Source organism: Neophocaena asiaeorientalis, unplaced genomic scaffold (assembly GCF_003031525.2).
Source record: "Neophocaena asiaeorientalis asiaeorientalis breed wild unplaced genomic scaffold, Neophocaena_asiaeorientalis_V1.1 scaffold226, whole genome shotgun sequence".
Taxonomy (NCBI): Eukaryota; Metazoa; Chordata; class Mammalia; order Artiodactyla; family Phocoenidae; genus Neophocaena; species Neophocaena asiaeorientalis.
The window spans coordinates 2,212,171-2,233,187 of record NW_020173037.1 but is presented as its reverse complement, the minus strand read 5'-3'; the positions used below and the strand labels follow the sequence as shown (position 1 = coordinate 2,233,187).

The 21,017-nt window shown below is 44.7% G+C and overlaps 1 protein-coding gene across 4 annotated transcripts in view; it reads left to right on the top strand.

Moving 5' to 3' along the window:
- Positions 1-12,357: 12,357 nt before the first annotated feature.
- The window catches only part of PCMTD1 (protein-L-isoaspartate (D-aspartate) O-methyltransferase domain containing 1), a 34,681-nt gene continuing 26,021 nt past the window's right edge, over positions 12,358-21,017 (top strand). Inside the window, exons 1-3 of one of the 4 annotated variants that reach the window (XM_024742611.1) lie at positions 12,649-12,787; positions 14,825-14,948; positions 18,864-20,395. Coding sequence is in view for 1 of the 4 variants with exons in the window: in XM_024742607.1 (XP_024598375.1) it covers positions 12,481-12,787 (307 nt within the window). In the remaining 3 variants the exon portion in view is untranslated. Of the gene's footprint in view, positions 12,788-14,824; positions 20,396-21,017 lie in introns of all 4 variants that reach the window. The other 3 variants (XM_024742610.1, XM_024742609.1, XM_024742607.1) reach the window with 3 other exon arrangements.

The following is a 21,017-nucleotide window of genomic DNA, read 5'->3' as shown; positions in this document are numbered from 1 at the left end:
GACTGTGGGTGTTTTGGCTGGCATAGTATCAGGGTCTCGTGTATCCTCAGTTCATTTTACTGCCTAACTGTCTTTCGTTCTCTGATGGACCTGAATGTAGTCTTTCTGGTTTTCAGGTTTGTATGAGTCTAGTTCGTACAGGAAAGGAAAACCACACGGTACTTTGAACAGGGAAAGTTTAATGTGAAGAATTGTTAGCTGTAATGGGATTGGCTAGTAAGTAAAGAGAGCCCTAAAGAATATAGAAACGGTATGAGGAGCAGCCACTACTCCTGGGGCTGGGATTGAGCGCTCCAGGAAGAGGCCCGCCTGGCGCTGAGATCCAGGCCTTGTTGGGAGGGTGTCTGGCTCATTGGATGGCAGAGAAGTTGCTCTGGTGCCTCCTTGATGGAATTTTCTAGAAATCTGCTCTCTGGGGTACGAGGCAAAAATGCTAGAGAGGTGTTTCACCAGAGGCTGCCTTCCGCAAAGTGGCTAGGGCAGCCGCTGAGTGAGCCAGGTGCCGGGAACCCTCTTGCTCTGTGGGAGCCCGCCGAGACGTGGCTGGGCTGTCCAAGGTCAGGAGCCCGCAGGAGGAGTCAGGTGGAAAGCCCGGGCGAGGGGCTGAGAGGGACAGGAGGAGGGGCAGAGTAAGGGGGTGAAGACTTGTTCGTGGGACCTGTTCAGTCTGGGAAGAAAGTGGTACTGGCGGGTGTTAGCAAATTGTGGCCCGTGGGTTAAACTGGGCCTGCTGTCTGTTTTTGTGTAGCCTGCAAACTAAGAAGGGTGTTTACATTTTCAGATGGTTGGAAAAATACTAAGAGTACTGTTTCATGATGTGAAAATTCTATGTAATTCAGGTTTCAGGGGTCCATAAATAAAATTTCTGGGACATAGCCACACTATTTGATTTATAAGTTGTTTGTAGCTGCCTTTGCTCTGGAAGCACACAGTTCAGAAGTTGTGATGGAAACTATGGCTTGCAAATCCTAAAATACTTGCTCTCTGACCTTTTATAGAAAAAGTTAGCTCAAGGACTGGGGACACTGAAGGTTAAGTGTAGTGGTAGAAGGATCAGCAAATTAGATGCAAGATGTGCCTGGAGAATGAAATAAGGATTCCCAGGGGCAGTGGGTGGGCAGGTCCTCAGACATGAGACAGTTGCTGTTGTTGGAGTTGTGGTGCTTGTTGAAGGTGCCCAGGATGATGGTGAGAGCTGGCAGCAGAGAACCTGCAGCTGAGGTGCCAGCGTCCCCACTGACACTGGGGGAGTGGACACCTCAGGGTCCTCAGTGTGTGGATGGGGAGATCAGTGTGCACAGATAGGAGAGTGGAGTGGGAGGTAGAAATGCACAACGTCTTCCGCACCTTTTCCAACAAGAGTGAAAAGCAGTCGCTGTCAATCTTCTAGGCCTTCTTAAACACGGAAGACTATGTATGTATATGTGTTTTCTCTAGCTTCTTATTTTTATATGTGTGTGTGTGTATATATACATGTATACGTGTACACACACACATATATATTTTATATGTATATATTTTAAACGCGTATCATGAGTTCACATTGATTCCTCCAGTTCCATCCAGCTCACGAGATATATCCTCGTGGTCTTGCCCCGATCTTTCCATGCTTTGGTTTCTCTCAGAAACACCATAGGGTTTTTGAGATCTCATTGACAATTGGCACCTAACATCCACAGTATTTTATGTGTCTTTATTATATTTTATTGCTAGATTTCTATACATATGATGAATGTTTCTTGAAATGGAAACATGTTCTTTTGTGAGAGGACTAAGTAGGTCTGTATTAAATCATAAAAACAGCTGTTGAGCACATGGTGTGTGTTATGGAATGTCACAGGCAGTTTACGTAGATTATCCCATATATTTCTCACTAATCCTGAGGTAGTTATTATTATTAATATTGGGTTTACCATGTAGTAGCTGAGGCCTAGAGAGGTGGATTATGTGTCCTGAGGCCGCATAGCTGGGAAGCTGTACAATTAGGTTCCGACGCAGAACCCACACAGTATCCTGTGAGCCTTTATTTAAGTATAATTTTTATTTTAAAAGAGCACTTTCTGTTAGAATATGATTCATAATGAACATACAACTTGATGTGAAGGTATGATTTGATATACTAGTACTCATTCTACAAGTGATCATTCTACAAATGATCCTTGTAAGGGTAGCAAAGAGTAAAGTGACATTAAGTTATGTTCCTGTTGATGTGGCTCCTGTTGATTTCTGACCAGAACTTCACATTGCGGAGGTTGTGACCCAGCACCGTAACCCCTGTGCCTATCAGAGTTCCTGAGACTAGGTTATCAGTTTTTGTTTATTAAATGAGGAAATCATCAAGTAAAGTCTTTTTGTGCAAAACACTTAAAAATTAAAATATCCAAATGTAAGGTAATACTATTTACTTTGAGTAACTTTTTGTTGAGGGAACGTGTAGTGTTTTAAATACGCTGTTAATAAACATGATTTTACTCACCCATTTTGACTACTGTTTATAGTTTGAAGACCGGTCTAATTTCATGTTAAAATGAAATGGTTTCTTACATTACTAGAGATCTTTAGTTCTGTAAATTCATTTTAGCCAAGTTAAAAGTAAATTTTAAATTTACTTTTTCTGAAAATATGCTAACTATTTAAGAGACTGATTTCCTTGAGCAGAGACTGTCCGTGTGCACTGAAGCCATCCTTTGACATCCTTTCCTCAGTGTGCCTGTGTCGTGCTCATCTTGCCGGATTCGTGGTGAAGAAGTGTTCAGTGCAGGCTGGAGAGAGGTACTGAACTATAGTTGTAAAAGCTTTTGCAAGCATTTTGATTGCTTAGTTTGGACAGTTTTCTGAAAATGAGATTTATTAACTAAAGGAACCATGGATGACAAATGAATCATTTGAACTTAAAAGGTGAAGCTCTTAGCACTCACTTCAGAGCCCATGTAGCATTGTTATGACTGTCTTAGGACGACAGTTCATTTCTCAGAACTTCTTAAACTTTCTCTGCGTTGTGAGTAAAAATAAGGATAGAAATATTTGTCCCCATAAATGAAATGAAGCTATAGTATCAATGTGGTGTGTGTGTGTGTTTGCATTTCTCAAGGGTCTCAGACCTGCATTTCTAGTCATTTTATTTCTGATAATGTGAATATTAGTAGTAGTGCATGACATAAGAGCTATGAATAAGGCTGAAATATCTCTGTATTTAGGAAATCTAGAACAATTTACTCTTTCTCAGTTGGTTTTCTTCATTCATATGGTACAGGTAATACCACCTGTTCTGAAATACCCTAAGGTAATTAGGATATTATGTGAGTTGGTACTGAAATATAACAAGGTGTTTTTGTTTTATGCAGCTTTTACTAGTGTCTGTCTATAGATAAAGTGGCCATCATGGACTTCAGAAAGATGCCATTTTATAGAACTACCATACGACCTAGCAATTCCACTACCGGGCATATACCCTGAGAAAACCATAATTCAAAGAGTCATGTACCACGATGTTCATTGCAGCTCTATTTACAATAGCCAGGACATGGAAGCAACCTAAGTGTCTATCGACAGATGAATGGATAAAGAAGATGTGGCACATATATACAATGGAATATTACTCAGCCATAAAAAGAAACGAAATTGAGTTATTTGTAGTGAGGTGGATGGACCTAGAGTCTGTCATACAGAGTAAAGTAAGTCAGAAATAGAAAAACAAATACTGTATGCTAACACATATATATGGAATCTAAGGAGGAAGAAGAAAAAAAAAAAGGTCATGAAGAACCTAGGGGCAAGATGGGAATAAAGACACAGACCTACTAGAGAACGGACTTGAGGATATGGGGAGGGGGAAGGGTAAGCTGTGACAAAGTGAGAGAGTGCCATGGACATATATACACTACCAAACGTAAAATAGGTAGCTAGTGGGAAGCAGCCGCATAGCACAGGGAGATCAGCTCGGTGCTTGGTGACCACCTAGGGGTTGGGATAGGGAGGGTGGGAGGGAGATGCAAGAGGGAGTGGATATGGGGATATATGTATACGTATAGCTGATTCACTTTGTTATACAGCAGCAACTAACACACCATTGTAGAGCAATTATACTCCATTAAAGATGTTAAAAAAAAAAGATGCCATTTTATAATACTGGAAAACGGTAGTTAACCTACTTACATTCTTTATCTTTGCTTAGTAAAGCGCTTACTTAGACTTTTTGAAAGTTTTTAAAGGTGCCATCAAAATAATTTGATGTAATGACTGTGTCCCAGTTGAAAAAACCAAAACCAGAAAAGCTAACCACTTGCCCAGAATCATACTGTGTGACAGGGCCAGTCTCTGCATTACACAGCACGTTAATACAGAGAAAGAACATCTTCGGCGTGAGCTCATCTTCGGGTTCATTTTATAACGACATGTTGGAACAAATTAGTGGAAGGGAACGGATACAAATCATCTGAACTGATGAGTAGTTTCCAAACCATGTAGTTTCGCTTCGGAGTATTCTTTTATTTTTATTTGAATATTGTCCTGTGTGAATTCATAATTTTTCAAATCAGCCCCACTTTGAAAGTGTGACCCAAGAGGAGCTGAAAATACATATGCTTTTCTCTCATGCTTCCCCATCGATCTCATTACGTCCTAAGAAAATTGTCACTTAACGGACTGAAAGCAGACAGCACAGCTGCCATTTCAGTATTCTGGTTCAGACTTTTCCCGAGTTAGAGGAGGCAGACAACTTGCAGGCTGTGGCTCCTATGAGGATTGTTTTTAAGTGTTAAGGATTGTAGTATAGCACTTCTTAATACTTGTTGAAAAATGGAAAGATGTCAAGTAAATATCCTCAAACCTGATGAGGTTATTCCCCGAGGATTGGTTTTGTTAGGTCACAGACACGTGTGTAGTGAGGGTGTTTGTGGTCTACGATTAGGGCTGTGCTCAGTGACCACGGGCTTGCGTGGCAGTGGTAGAGGTTTGACAAGGCCGTAGATTCAGATCTTTGAGTAAGAGGAGAGGAGAGACTTCTGGAGCTATATGAAGTTCTGTAATTTTCAAAATAGAAAAAAAATTCAGATTGAGTTGCTTCATATCTCTTCTTTTAAAAAAATGTGTATTTCTTTACCCCCTCATGTCCTGTACCTTGAACTCTTCAGCGAGCCACCACCTACTGCTTCTCTGTCCATCTGTGAGTTCATGCCGTTGTCCACCGTCCCAGGTGGGGAGGAGGGGAGACTTAGAAGAATGAGGTGCACTGTGGGGAAAGGCAGCAGGGGCAACTCTGGAGTCATGGGGCTGAGAAGGTAACTGAGAAGTCCGCACCTGTGAATATAGGCATCTTAGCACTTGCTGAATGTCAGAGTATCTAGTGTGGACGCTTGAACAGTGGCTTATCAGTTTGCCTTTCTTCCTGGCGCTCCAGCTTCAGGGTTCACACTCTCTCTCTAGAATCGTGTCTCACGGAGGCCACTCGCTAGGTGATAACTGTGCCAGATTCCAGAACTGGTGCTTCTTTGTGTTCCCTCTTTGGTCTTCTAGATTGAAAAATGAAAGTTTGGAATGTGCATTGTGTCATAGAAGTGAAAGGAAATGAAGTATTTACTGGATTTGTGTATTATTAGGAGCTTTATATGTAGCGTACTCCTTACTCTTCACAAATTGATGATGTGATTATTATTTTTCCCATTTTATAGATAGGGAAACTGAAGATCACAGGTTAAACAGTTTGCCCGAGGCTGTACAGTCATTAAATGACATCAGATGCTTAATTTCCCTCGAATCCAGGGGTCCCCAACCCCCGGGCTGCGGACCCGTTAGGAGGCGGGCCGCACAGCAGGAGGTGAGAGGCGGGTAACCGAGCCAGGCTTCGTCTGCCGCTGCCCACCGCTTGCGCCCCCGCCCCCGTCTGTGGAAAAATTGTCTTCCACGAAACTGGTCCCTGGTGCCCAAAAGGTTGGGGACCGCTGTTCTAATCCATTCTTTCTTTGGAACCAAGAGTACAAAAGGGAGGAAAAAAAGGAAATGAGAGGTTGAGGAGAGGGAAGGAGATCTGAACTGAACATCTTTTCAGCTAAGAGAATGAAAGGTTCTTCGGAGTGAGAGGTCAGGAGCCTCTGGGTCAGCTGTTGTGTTTCAGGAGGGTCCATGGCTTGACAGACCGGATTTGCGTTGTGGCTCACCCCTGCCAGCTGTGAGCTTGTCTCGTGGTCTTTGAACTTTGTTCTTGTCAGTAAGATGAGGTTAGTGCTTCTTCGTAGGGATGCTGAAGAAACAGACTCCAGTGCCTGGTAGGTAGAGGTACACAGGGAATTGCAAGTGTGTGTTATTAGTGGTAAAACAAGGGCAAGCTTTGCATTATCCTTGGACGTGGAGTTAATTAGACGTTCTCAGCAGCTTTTGGCATGGAGTAGCGAACCTTGGCTCACCCTATTTTTTATTTTTCTTCCTTTCATAAGTCTCTATGTTTCCTCGTGTTTGTCTGTCATCATTGAGAAAGGTTCCCGTGCCGTTCTCTCTGTACTCAGAGCGGCCTTGGTCCATGACTCCCATGGCAAGATCCTTGAAGGCTTGAGGAAGAAAGAGCCTATGTTCGTGCCCTCCAGTAGTGTGTTCTCCTTTGTTTGGGTCACCAGTCTCCTTCCCCCAAAGCTGGGTGGGCTGCGTCCCCACCTGCGGGGACAGAAGCACAAGGAGTGACTGCTGGCCACCAGTGCCAGGAAGGCAGGGGAGGGGTCAGCCTTCCGCCTGTTCTCTTCCCGCCCCGTGGCGTCTGTCTGCCACCGGCTTGCTTCCTGCCTCCTTTGACTTGGCTTTAACCTTCCATAAAACATCCCTGAGCTGCCTGAAAGACACCATGATGTTGAATGGAGCTGCCAGTAGTTCTTTCCCACAGCCAGGTACATAAAGTCACAGACCTAATTTTGAAAGCATAGGGCAAGCAGCTTTTGGAGCACTTGGAAATCATGTCAGGTGAGCTTATGTGAATGTGCCCTTTGTTCCTCCACCCTCAGGAGTGAAAACTGTTCTTAGGAGTAAGTGCCACAGCTTCCTTCTGGGACATAACTGCTTAAGCTGTTCAGTCCTTTATTCTGACACTTCGTCCTATTCTACCTTTACCCTTTCTTCTTTTTCTCAGAATCCTTATTTTGCTTTTATTGTTTAATGCAGGACTTGAACACCCCTAAATTTTTTTTTTCTTCTATGTTACAGACAATGGCAGGAGTGGGGCAGAAAAAATTGTGATTGAAGTAACAGAAATGCTGAGGCACAGACGCTCATTTCTAGATAACTAAAACTCAGTTGTATTCAATGCAGGTTTAACTGATGCCAAAATAGCAGAGAAATCAGAGCCTTGGGGTACCTTAGGAATCAGAGAATTAGCCTCTTCACTTCACAGGTGAGGAAGTGATGTTCTGGAGGGTTGCCCAGAGCCATTCAGCAAAGTTATCAATGGGATCAAGGCTAGACCTTGGTCTCTTGACTTGTGTTTGGCACTTTTCCATGATAGAGATGGAATTATCTCAGAATTAACAACTGGCAAACACATTCCGTGACCTAATGCTGTAATGGCTTTTTTAATACTGTTTGCTTTACTCATAAAAAATGAACTGAATTTCAGGTTAGGAGATGATTGTTGAATTATCAAAATATTCACTACAGATTTAACTTGCGAACTCCTCATATGTACATTGGTTATAATCAGTTTAAAATCTCATGGTCCAGTAGTCAGGGGATTGGTTACTTGGTGCATCTGTCTGATGGAATATCACGCCCCTGGATTTTGGAAGAATTTTTGATGGCATGAATAAATGCTTAGGACATTAACTGAATGTCTGAAATAATATATACAGTTTAATACCAACATTGTGTTAAAAAAATAAGAATATTGATGCTTATTAGAAAGTAAATAATAACAGTGACTCTTCAAAGGTTAGGCTTATCAATAATTTTTATTTTACTTGGTTTTCAGGTTTTCTGCAAATGCATATACTACTTTTATAATCAAATCAATGAATATTATAAAATGTAACTTATAATTATACATACAATTTATATGTACTATGTGATTCATTTTTCACTCAGTTTTTCAGAACAATGTATATGATAAAATGACATCTTTGAAGCTCTGTAGTGTAAATTATATTATCTCTTTTTTGTTCCGTGGTTTTTCTGCTGTAGACTTATTTTATTTGTTAAATGTATTTTTATTCCTTAGGAAACTATTCTCCATGTGTCCTTATTGTACTTCTTCTGGTCTAAATAAATATATATAGCTGTCTTCATTTTTACCTTGTCAGTTTTGTTCAAATAATGCAGATACGCAGTTTAGAAAGTTAAGTGATACTACGAGCCTTGCAGACAAAGCATAGCAGTTCCTGACTTCACCTGTCCCCCCCAGGAGGCTCACACTCCAGAGGGAACTTAAAAAGATAGCTTTTACGTCCTGCTACAGATGAAGGGTTAACTCCCATACCCCCTTTACCTCCCTCTCATAGTGTGGTTAAATGACTATTCAAGTTAAATCAGCAATCATGTTTTCTGTTACGACTATGTAAATATTGCCTTCCACAGACCAAATAATGTATTCCAATTCTAACAGTCCCTTTCTTTTACGGTTTTGGTTTTCCCTCAACATCCTGTTTGAGTCATTCAGTGCGCTTCTCATTGTCTGAAATCCTTCCCTGGCTTGCCCCGTCTGCAGGAGGAGGTCCAGGCTCCATGTGCTGTGGCCTGCGAGTTTGCCAGGCCCCTTGGTCCTTCTGGCCTCAGGAGCACTGCTTTCTGTCCCCGGGCTCACCTCTGCGGTGCTGTTTGCAGTGTTTGAGCGGGTGTATTGCCCCTGTCCCTTCTACATCCCGAAATGCCTTTCCTGCTTTCTGCTGTCTCTGCTTCCCAGGCCTTCTTTAGGCAACTCGTGCGGTCCTTCCATCCCCTCCCCTCCCCCCACTGTGTCTGGGCTGGGTGCCCCCTAACACCTTGTGCAACTGCTGTGCCCTGTTCATCTGAGTTTGTAATCGTTTATGCCAGCTGCTTGCCACATGTGCTCTGGGGTCCTTGAGGTCTCCTAGGATCTTTTCAAGGGTCTGAGAGGTCAAGTCCTGGGTTTTTCTACTATAACATCTGAAAACACCTAATGTTTTGCAAAACAGCAGGGCTTGTGGGAAAAATAGCGTTGGGGCATGCCACTCAAAGCCTGTGCAGCCAGCTTACCAGCAGAAACAATACCAATCCCAAGAAAATTTCTGGGACAGCTAAACCCCTACTGGGGTTTGCAGCTGGCATCACAGCCAGTCAGTCCTTCACAGCCTTAAACCCTAGGGTTCATGGTCCTCCTTTGACATTCAGGCCCTGGAAGACCATTTGCTTATGGGTTATCATTTCATTTGCATATAGATGTCATTTTTATTAAAATTAAAAAATCTGAACCTGGGTATAGCCTTCATTAGTCTGTTGTTTTAATTCAGGGAAAACGTCATACCAGTTTTACATCTGCATCCACAGTCCCCCAGATCACTTGAAGACACTGTACCATCATCTAATTGTCGTACACAGGAAGGTACTCTATTCTAAGCTTTTCGCTTGAAGTCTTTATGAGCTGCTACGGTATGCCTTTAGTGTGTGGAAGCTTGTGCCTTCCTGTCACTTCAGAACACGAACATGTATTGTAAACCACCACACCTTCATTATCTCCACGTCATTACCGTGTATGCTGAACGTGTGAGCTCATTTGTGTTGAAGAAACGTGCTCTGCAGCAGGTTGTACCTCCTACTCCAGGAAGCCTTTCCTGACTTCCTCCCTCCTGCATAGCCTTTCAGCTTTCTGTTCAGATCTGTTTCTTTCCTACCAGACCAGAGAGAAAGGAGTCTGGGAAATCTGATTTTGCAGTTGGGCGCTACACCCTGTTGACAAAGGTGATGTTTTTTCCAGCCCTCTGAGTGCCTGGTCTGTTGCAGTAGATCTGAAACACAGATGTACTGCACTTTCTAAAATGGAAAAGTAATTTCCCTTGTTAATAACCTGACTGACTCTGCTGCCTATAGTAGATGTTCCTAAACTAGAGTGGACTCCTGGGTCTCTAGGAACTCAGGAGCCTTCTAAAATTGTATGCAACACTTCTAATTTGTTCATTTTTTAATAGAGGGGAGTTTGTGATCAGACTCTCAAAAGGGTCCCCCTCCAAAGAAATCACTGGCCTACAGGCTGAAGTCTACCCAGCTCCGTGTAATTTCTCTGCTCTCTTGACTTAGGCTGAGCTGTTTCCTCAGCCTGTAATTCCCTGACTCCCTTTACTGTGTTGCACAGTCCATGCCCTTAGGAAAGCTTCCTTGATCCCGGGAGCCAGTTCCTTGTGGGCTCCGTGGGCTCCTTCAGCAGCGTCTGTCACGTGAGCTGTAGCTCCCCATCCTTTACGGATGGTTTCTCACTTGACAGTGGGCGTGCCAGGGCCTTCTTCCCAGGCTTACGGTGGCGTTGGTGAGGCAGTACACAGATGGCGGCAAATGGCTGCAGTCCCTGCTCGCTTGGGTCTTCCCCTTGCCTTTCTCACTGAGAGTGTGAGCTCCCGTGTGGTGCGGTCCACGCGTGCGTTTTGCTATGATGACTTTGGGTTAGAGTTCAGAAGGACCCGAGAAGGGTCAGGTCACTCTTCAGCCATAAAACAGAGCAGAAGGGAAATAATTTTTCAAGCTAGTAGATTACGGCGTTTTGGAAGAGCCGTGTGTAAAATGTGTCTGTGTAAAACGTAGTCAGAGCCGCTCTCGTCAGATCCTCAGCAAGTGCTGCCCGTGGGGGCGCTGACGGCAGCCGCCGCAGCCCAGCGTCGCCAGCTTTTCTGTCGTCTCGGGAAGACTTTGAGGACCCGGTGAGAAAGCTATAACCTGTGCTTAGAGGCCATGCTGTCAAAAACACCTCTAAATGGGGAATTCCCTGGCGGGCCAGCGGTAGGCCTCGAAGATCCCGCAAGCCTCACGGCGCGACCCCAAATCCCACCACCTTTAAGTGCCGGAATTGCACCCCGCGCGGCGCGCGGTGCTTGAGCTGGAAGGGGTCTGTCCCCGTCCGCCTTCGTTGCGTGGCGGCTGCAGGGCGCTCAGCTCGCGGGGAGGATGGCGCCGCGGGCCCTGGCCCTTTCCAAGGAAAGCGGGTGGGGACGTTGGAGCCAGCCGTTTGTGTGCGTGAGCTTGAGCGCGCTAGATAGCGCGGCGCGAGTCTGCAGTGTTTCCCCTGCTTGGAGAGGAGGAGAGACAAGAGGGGCCCCGGCAGTGGGGCAGGCCCTGGGGGCGCGGCCACTCTGTCCGGCTGCGGTCCGGCTGCTCGCCTTCTCGCCAGTCAGGAGCGGACCGAGTGGGCTGTCAGAACTCTGGTTTTTGGCCATATGGGTGTTTTCGTTTCTCGCTTTCCCTCTCGCCTGATTTATCAATTCAGAAATTGATACATGAATTTGCTTATTAGCGCATTGAATAAAGCTTAAATTGTGTATTGAATAGTACTATTGAAATTCTTATTTTATCAAGTTGCACTTATGTTTCCGTTCAAAGATGCTGAGTTTGACTTGTTAGAAGTTCATTGTACCTACGTGTGTATAACGTATGTTCTAAGGCTTAAACTATTAAAGTTGTTAACAAAATTTGTGGTCTCATTTATCATGACAGGGTTTACCAAACACAACAATCTTAATATGTATATTTACATATATGTATATATATTTATTTCTATACACACATTTTAAACGTTCCATTTTGTATTCTGTGTTTAGGTAATCTATTCTTTATGTTAACCTTTTGAATTTATGTGGTGCATTTAGGAATTGATAGTGGATGTTTAAGTTTAGGAACTTTAAATCCAGTAACTCGTGTTTATTTACCTAGGCTTTCCACACTCTGAAGAAGGCCACGTGGCTCAGTGATGGAGGGGCGTGGTCTCTGGAGTCGGGAAGGCCGGGGGCCACGCCCCAGCCGCGCCCCCTTCCAGAGCAGCCTGTCCACCATGGCAGCCACTGGACACGTGGGGCTCTTCAGCACTTGGAGTGTGGCCAGTGTGACTGAATTTTTAATTGTATTTAATTTTAATTAATTTAGGTCTGGGTAGCCATGTGTGACTGTGGCTGCCATACTGGGCCTCACAGTATGAGGTGATTTAACTTAGTTCTGTGTCCCAGGTTTCCTGTCTGTACAGAGGAGATCAAACTTAAGCTGCCTTTTGTGGTGGTTATAAGAATAAATAAAACAATATATTTAAAGAGCTTAACTCTGCGCCTGGAACAGAATATGTCCTTGAGAAATGGTAGTTAGTTATAATGACTATTATATATTTAATAAGCTGGAATTACTTTCCTTTTGAGCATTCATTTAAACCTGTTTATTTTTATTCTTCCCTTTCAGGATTAATTTATTTTTGGAAATCAAGTGCAATATTAAAGGAAAACAAACCACACTACATTATTGGAAGCCATTTCTGCTAATTTTATTACATTTTACAGTTTATGGTTTGATTTGAATTCTATCATGGGAGGCGCTGTGAGTGCTGGGGAAGATAATGATGACTTAATTGATAACTTAAAAGAAGCTCAGTATATCCGCACTGAAAGAGTGGAGCAAGCCTTCAGAGCGATTGATCGCGGAGATTACTATTTGGAAGGCTACCGAGACAATGCTTACAAAGACTTAGCCTGGAAGCATGGCAACATACACTTGTCAGCACCTTGCATTTATTCAGAAGTTATGGAAGCGTTGAAACTTCAACCAGGATTGTCTTTTCTTAACCTGGGAAGTGGAACCGGATATTTAAGTACAATGGTGGGCTTAATTTTAGGTAATTTAATTTTTGTAAAATTCTATTTTAAAAAGTAAGCTGAGTTTGTATTACTGTTTATGATTTATAGGGTTTGTAACTTTGTGTACAATGTATGTTTGAATGTATATTCTAAAAGTAGTTACCTTCCTTAAGTGTGGAAACACAAGGTCATAGCAGTAATCTTGCCTTATTTTCAGCCCTGACCCTGATAGTTAGCTTTGCGTTCAGTCCTAGACTTAAAAAGTTCTTGGAACTGTTTTTGAACCCCCAGCCATTGTCTGTACTTAGAATTGAACAGTTGGAAGGTGGGAAACTCAGGAGTATCATGTAATCTACTTCAGGTAAAGTGTCCTGACAGCTGGCATCCTGACAGCTGGTGTAGAGAGTTTGATGGCTATCAGTCAGTGCCCCATGGTGAAGGGGATGGTGCTGTGCTCTTGTTAGGGTGCAGGAGTCTGTGGGGTATGGAGGGTGTGGCACTGTGGGGCAAAGCACAGGACCGGGGAGAGAAGTGTGTATGTCATTAAGTTTCAGCCGTCTCGTTGAATGTCTCTCTGCTAGGCCTTATTTTTGGAGCGAGTATACAGCAGTGATCAAAAGGGACAAATGTCTCTGCCTTCAAGAAGCTTACTGGGTGCTTACTACGAGGGCTAGGCATTGCTGAAAGCACTTGACATACAGTAACTCATTTAATGCTCCCAGTAACCCTGTGAAGTATGTATTGTCATGATTCCTGCGTATGTCGGTGAGTGAACCGAGGCACAGAGGTTCAGTAACTCGCCTAGAGTCACGTAGCTAGGAAATGACAGCTGGGGGATTGAGAAGGCGGGTGGACAAAGCATGCACGCAGGAGCGTCTGCTCTGAGACATTGTGATGTTGGATGGAGGATGAACAATCACGAGTGTCACTGAGCCGCTTAGTATTTACCGAGAACTGCTGTGTGACAAGCATTAAGGTAGAGCATCAGGCCCATAACACGGACTCTTGCCCTTGAGTTTGCAGACTGGCAGGAGTGGAGAGACAGGAAGGTGCTGTGTGCCGTGGTTGGGTGTGTGCCCACGTTACAGGGATGAGACTGGTTTACAGACTACTCTACAGTGATGGGGATCATGGAAGGATTTTAAATAGAGAAATGGCTGTACTCTAGGAGGTCCTGGTGCGCTGAGGCAGTCCTGGTTTTTCCTGGTTATCCTAGCATCAATATTAATGATGTCCTTTTCTTTCCCAAAGTGTCCCAGTCTGCACGGTAAATTATGTGTTCACATCGTACGACTTTAGGCATTTTCAGGCCCGAAGTTCCCGCTTCCTAAACACTGACTAGCTCCGTACTTGCTCTCCTAGTCGTGGAACCTGCAGTCATTTCACTTTAAAAAAAAAAAAAAAAAGCCCTTTCATCCCACAGCTGAGTCAGCTCCCGATACATAATAACTGGTCAAAAACGGTAACATTATTGATTTCTGCCAAGAAAGAAATTTAGCAGCTTACATTTAAATTTGGTGCTCTGCTGATCCTGAGATAGCAATTTTTCATCAGGTTGGGAACCCCAGAAACCTAGCACTTGTGTCATTAGAGCCTCTTTGAAAAAGGAATCTCTAGGGTTTGAGACGGTCTCCAAATCAAAGGAACTTAGCGGAGGGGGAGTAGGGAGAGCTGCTTTTCCAAAGTGGGAGCTGCCTTCCTTGAGCCAGTGCATTTCTTGACTAGCTGTGGCTGCTTGAGACTCAAGTCCAGGCCTCACTCCACGTCCAAGCACCTGTTGTTCTGCCTTTAGCTGGTCAGCTGGCTCCTGCTGAGGGAGGGCAGTTTAGCCAAAGGCCTGGTGGGGGGAGAGCACGGGTCCTACCTAGCTGCCTTACCAGCAGTGAGGTCACCCTCCTAAACTCCATTCCTTAGTACTTGTCTCCAAGAAATTAGATGACTGGGGCCAGATGCATTTGTAGGCCGACTGCAAACGTCATCATATCTTGAATGCTTTCTCCTCTATACCCGCGGGCATTGTGGGGAAACAGACCCTGGTTTGAGTGACCCACAGTGATGCCGCTTCCTCCTGTTAGCAGGCTCCAGGAGGTCGCGAGTCTTCAGTCACATGTGTGACCGCGCTGACTGGACAGTATTCCAGCGTTTGTCTGTGTGTGGTCCTGCAGTCAAGACCAAGATAGAATACCTCTCCTTTTGCTGGTAAATGATTCATTTGATGAGAAAGATAAAGACATTTTAAAAAAGGAAAGGCAGAGAGCGGAGTCTGTAAGACTGTGATTACAGTTAATAAACCTTGGATCTCTCCAGCTTCTGAGGAAGCTCATCTTTTTTCCTCCTGCTCCCCCTTTTTGGTTTGTGTTTCTCGAGCATTTAATTAAAGTCAAGGAGGGGGATACATCCGTAAAATTCACTTGGAACCAGCTCCACAGGGGGCTGCTTCCGTGTTGCCTGTAACGATCTGAGAGCCGTGCGTCGGGCTTGGCCCAGTGCTTCGCAGAGGCCGTAGCAGCAGAAGCTGCCTCCTTGCTGCACTGCTCTAGCACCCTGGCCCTCAGCCCTGCCCTCCAGTCCCGGGACGGGCAGCGCGTGCTCCTGTGGGCAGCACTCCTCGCCCGAGGACACGCTCCGTGTGATCCGGAGGCTCTGGGCCGCACTGGGAGGGCAGCGCCCCTTGAGGGATCTCCCCTGGAGAGGGTGGGCTGCAGTCCTGAGAGCTCTCGTTCACTGAGAGGTTAGGGTGATCCTGGCTGCAGGAAGTGTCTTGTGATTCCACCACATTTGGAGCAGTTACTCATAAATGGAATTTAGTTTTGCCGTGCACTGAGAAAATGGACTGCTCCAGGTTCTAAATCATGCCTCCTTCTGGACAACTTGTTTCGTTCCCAGTTGAAGATAAATTCTTGTTCCGCTCTCTTCTCCTTAGGAGTCTTCCTGGAGCAAAGGGTTTCCACACAGAATCTAGTCCTTAATTGACCCTCCTTTCAGTGCTGTCTTCTCCAGGGAAGCGCATTGAATAGGGTGCGGTAAAGAGGTCTCTCTTGTCCTCATTAAATATCAGAACCACGCAGGCACGTTACTCTGATCATCTTTCTGGTTCAGGTGGGGACGCTTCGTCTCCATTCTGGTCCTTTGTGCTGAGGGTTCCACCCCTTATGTAACCCATAATATAAAACTTAGGTGTTGCTTATAAAACCTGTAACCTCGGGCTGAATGACTTTCTCAGTCTCTTGCCTAGGTCCTGAGTTAGCAGACGTGACTGTGGAGAGACTGCCAGAATCACCCAGCACTGCGTACGCCGCTGCCTCAACTCTGCAGCGTTAGTTCCTACAGGTCACGCGGTGGGCAGGCTTGCGTGTCTGATGGGAAGAGCACTGCCAGTGTACCTAAATGCCCTCACTTCCCAGGGGGCTGGTCAAGCTGCGCGTGGCCGTCATGTTTGGTCTCTGTGCTCTTTCTCTTTACCACAGGACGTTACATGGTACTTACTTATTCAGCTACACTGACATTGCCTTTGACTTTAGACATTCATGTTTTCTTTCTCACTTTAGCCCTCTTCCTCACTTGGATGAAGTTCTAATTTACATGCCATAAAGTTCACCCATTTTAACTGTACAAGTCAGGAGGTTTAAGTCTGTTAGCAGAGTTGTACAAACATGACCATAATCCAATTTGAGAGCACTTCCATCACCCATAAAGATCCCCTACCCCAGCCCCTGGCAGCCACTTAGCTACTTTCTGTCTCTGTAGATTTGCCTTTTCTGTACCTTTCATGTCAGTGGAGTCATGCAGTCTGTGATCTTTTGTGTATGGTTTCTGTCCTTTAGGGTTACATTTTCAGGGTTCATCTGTGCTGTAGCGTGTATCAGTGGTCCATTCCTTCTGGTGGCTGAGTAATCCTCCGTTGTGTGGGTGTACCACATTTTGTTTGTCCTTTCACCAGTTAATGCTGATTTTGAATGATGCTGATGTGAACATTCATGTACAAATCTTGGTGGAGACATCGAGTTTCATTTCTCTTGGGTGGATTCCTAGGAGTGAAATTGCTGGGCTGTATGGTGAGTTTATGTTTAACTTTTTAAGAACTTGCTGAACTGTTTTCTGGAGTGGCTCGCACCATTTTATATTCCCACCAACAATACACGAGGTTCTAGTTTCTCCATAGCCGCACTAACGGTTTTTTTTTCTTTAATAGCCATCTTAGTGGGTATAAAGTGGTATCTTGTGGTTTTAGCTTGCACTTCCCTGATGCCTAATGATGTGGAGTATCTGTTCCTGTGCTTTTTGGTTATTCCTCTATTTTCTTTGGTGAAATGTCTATTCAGATCTTTTCTCCATTTTTAAATTAAGTTGTTGGTGTACTTATTATTGAGTTGTAAGTGTTCTTTATATATTTTAGGTACAAGCCCTTTATCAGAAATATGATTTTCAAATAATCGTTTCACATCTTTTTAAGCACCCCTTTTAGAAAACCCCCATGGCTCACTTCAGGCCTGAGAATGAGGGAGATCCAGAGTGGTCTTCTGCCTCATCTCCCCCATCTTTTTTGGTGAGACAAAACCCATTTTGTAGGTTTCCAGGGTTCTCTCTAAGGTAGATTCTCTTCTCTTCTTCTCTGCATTAAGCCAAACCTCAGTTTTCCCTCTATATTTCTACCCTACTTCTTCTTTTTAAGGAGATTATTATTATTTTTTTTCTTTTTAAGAATTACAAAGACTGTTCTTGGTATGGGCTTTATTTTGGGCTCTGAGCAAATCTGTTTTGAAAAGAACCCTTGCGTTTAGGCCACTACCATTTTCTGAGACCAGTTAAGCTCCTTTACACCGTTACTTCTTAGCCCTGGTTGGGCTCCCGTGCATCTTTTTTCTGCCTGTATGCCCTGCATTGAGTTGCTACCATTATTGTGTTTCTTGGGGTTTTCCCCTCACTTCTGGTTGTGGAGCGGAAGTCATTACTGACAGCCGTCTCCTTCATTGCTGCTCCTGTGGAAGTCCCCAGATGATTGTGTTTATGGGTGTTACTGCTGATTATTACAGGGCAGCTAATAGTAATAAAAATACAGTTTTAGGGAACAGTGCAAGCTGCAGGAGTTTTACCAAGTTTTCATAGTAATTTCTTCCGGTTATATTTCTTCAAGCTCTTCTTCGAGGTTGAAAGGCACTTCCCTCGGTGCTGTGAAAAGTCTCAGGTGGGTCACTTTGCATCCTGAGTTTTTACCTTCAGGCTTAACGCTCCCCAGCCTGGATCGTCCGTGCACCAAAACCAGTTGAACCGTATTTGCGAATTTGCCGACTTGCTGAAATGCGTCTGTAACCCTGATGTCAGTGTCTGTCATTGGCGCACGTGTGCGGGTGCCGGCGGGGGCGGGGTGGTGGTGGTGGGAGCCGCTCTGTGGGCGTGGCCCCAGCTGGCCTGGGTCGAGGGACGGTTCTGCTCCTGGTTTCAGCGTCTCAGAGCAGCGGCCAGAGGATCGAGTCACAGTGCGGTGCGAGCAGCTTGGGTGCTGGGCCCCTTTCTCCTGAAGCTCGCTTCTTGTGCAAAATAGAGAAAGTAGACTCCACCAGGGTGAGTTTTTAGGACCGAACGTTATTATCTCTGTGAGGTACGTATGTATGTGTATGTGTGCGTATTTCCCTAGTAGCCGTGGTGTAGCATTTGCTTCGTAAGTATTTTCTGGACTTTACTACAGAACATAAACGACCACAGACACCATGTGCTGACTGTGTACTCCAGAACACTCCTCACCCTCTCTGAATTTGTGTCTCTGTGTGAAATGACTTGTGAATCTCCGTCTCCCGGCGACTCCCTCCGGAGCTGGCGCCCACGCCGTGTCTCTCCCTGGCAGTCTCCTCTAGGCTGAGCTGGGTGCCGGACTGAGCACCCGCGTCAGAGGCTCACCTGTGTCGCAGGGCTGCTCCTGGAAGCTGCCTTCACGTCGTCTGTGCGGGAGCTCCTGTAGCCTCAGCCCGTCCAGCCTCCCTCACCTTTGGTGGAAAGAACCTTCCCCTGGATTCTGCTGCTCTTTGCGTTGCCTTTACATACACTTCCTCTGTCCTTTTGTGGAAGCTTCTTTGGCTTCAGCCTATGGTGAAGGGTGGCTCTTCCTTCTGTCTTCAGGTCACCTCCACAGGCAGAGGATTCCCAGGTTTCCAGCACCAGGTCTGTCTGCTGAGCTCTGGACACTCCGCATCCTCCAAGCTGGCCAACAAGCTGGATACTTGATTATGCAGTGCTTACTGCACGCCTCTTCTTCAGTGTGCACGAGGTTCCCAAGTTCATCCTGTCTCCAGCTCAAGTTGCCCTTCCTTACCCTCGCCCACACAAGACAGAGCAGCTCAAGTGGCTTATACCTCCTGTGTTTGCATTTTGGTGAAAGGTACTTTTTCCTACAAAAATTACTCAAGGCAGGGCCTGAACAGCAGTCTCTCTTCTCTGTCCTTAACTTTATCTTGAGGGATAGGCATGTTCACAGGGTTAGAAACCTGAAAGAACCGCCAGGCCCCTCACCTGTCTCCTCGCTTTGTCTCATCTTCCCACCTGAAGAGCAGTCAGCGCGTGGAGCCCTGGGGACACCTCCGCTTCGGCACAGACTGGCAGGATGCTTAGAGGGTGGCAGTTGACTTGAAAGCAGAAGACCTTTCCTAGGTACAGAAAGGAAAGCCTGTATTGCATTTTAGAAGATTTCTAGCAAACAGCTAAAATTAGTGAGAAATTTATTTTCAATGACATATACTTTTCTGTAAGATTTACTTCTGTACAATGCCTCGTTCTGTGATAAAATAGATTTGACACATGAAGACGTGACAAATACACATTTTTATGCTTTGTCTATATATCACTTGCCTCAGTCTTCCTTGTGAACCTTTTAAATTTGGGATGGTAGCTAAGTTTATGTACTTCATCATTCTCCCAAAGAGTATTTATCATACGTGCCATTGAGCTGCTGCTGAGGGTACGGCAATGCAGAAGACACATCCCACACCCTCGAAATGGTGCACGTCGCTTCCGAACTAGCAGTAGAAGCGTTGGGTCAGATTTATTGGCTGTTCTTCATTTAGTTCAGGAATTTTTATTGAGTATTGATGTGACTTGGTCACTGCACTGGCCCTGGAGTGTCTTCACAGGTGAATATGCAGTACAACAGAAGGGCTGATGAAATGGCTTCCGTGGAAAGTGAGTGCGTTAACAGAGTTGGATCAAGACCTACGGCTGTTCCCGTTACCTTGTAAACCATGTTCTGCCCTGTCACAGTTGCTCACACTCCTAGTTTACTGACTGCTTTGGCGTAGTGTCTGGTGTAGGCGTGTGAGAGATGGTCGTAAACTACTCTGGCCACGTCAGACTTGGGTATTATCAGCCCACTGGGTAATACCTGAAGCAGCTGATGGTGACGTGTGTTCTTGATATTTGGACATTTAGACATATAGTTTACTTAGGATCTTGGGGCCATGCTCCGTAACTGTTTAAACCGACACTTTCAGATTTCGTGTAAACATATTTTTAAGATTCACCTGTAGTAAAAGAAAACCGTACTTATATCCATAAGCTGAGAGAAGCCTGAGGGACTGGAACGTTCTGGTAAATTCCAAGGCTTGCTTCACGAGGCCTTTCCCAAACCTAGAGAGCAGAGAACAAGTCTCCAGTCTCAGGTATGTCCCACTAGCTAAAGAATTTTAAGCTTAACATGGCAAGATTCAGTAAATGTTTGACAGTGTCTTTTGTTAATATGCTTTGGTAACGTGATATAATAAGGCGGAGAACCATAAGAAAATATTTATATCGTAAGTGGAAATGCATTCGATCAGTTTCTCTTATCTGGTTATCGGTTACTTAATCTTTTGCTGATCTCATTTTTTCTCCCCTTTTCTTCATCTACCTTTGCACTATTTTGTTTCTTGGCGTTATACCCCAGGGTGTTCATGGAAAGAAGGAATTAAACCTATTCTTGTTTGCTTTTCACCTGTTACCATCTCTGAATTCTTCTAAAGTTAACTTGTAAATCTTCCCAAAGATGCCTACTTTATTCAACTAGGATTAGTAATAAAATGTCATTGTAACTTGTTTAAAGGTGTTTTCACATATACAGTTGGTCCTCTGTATCCACGGGCTCTGCATCCATGGATTCATCTACCATGCATCAAGATATTGGGGGGAAAAAGTCCAGCAAGTCCCTAAAAGCAGAACTTGAATTTGTCACGTGCCGGCAACTATATACATAGCATTTACGCTGTATTTCCTATACGTAGCATTTATGTATTGGGTATTACAGGT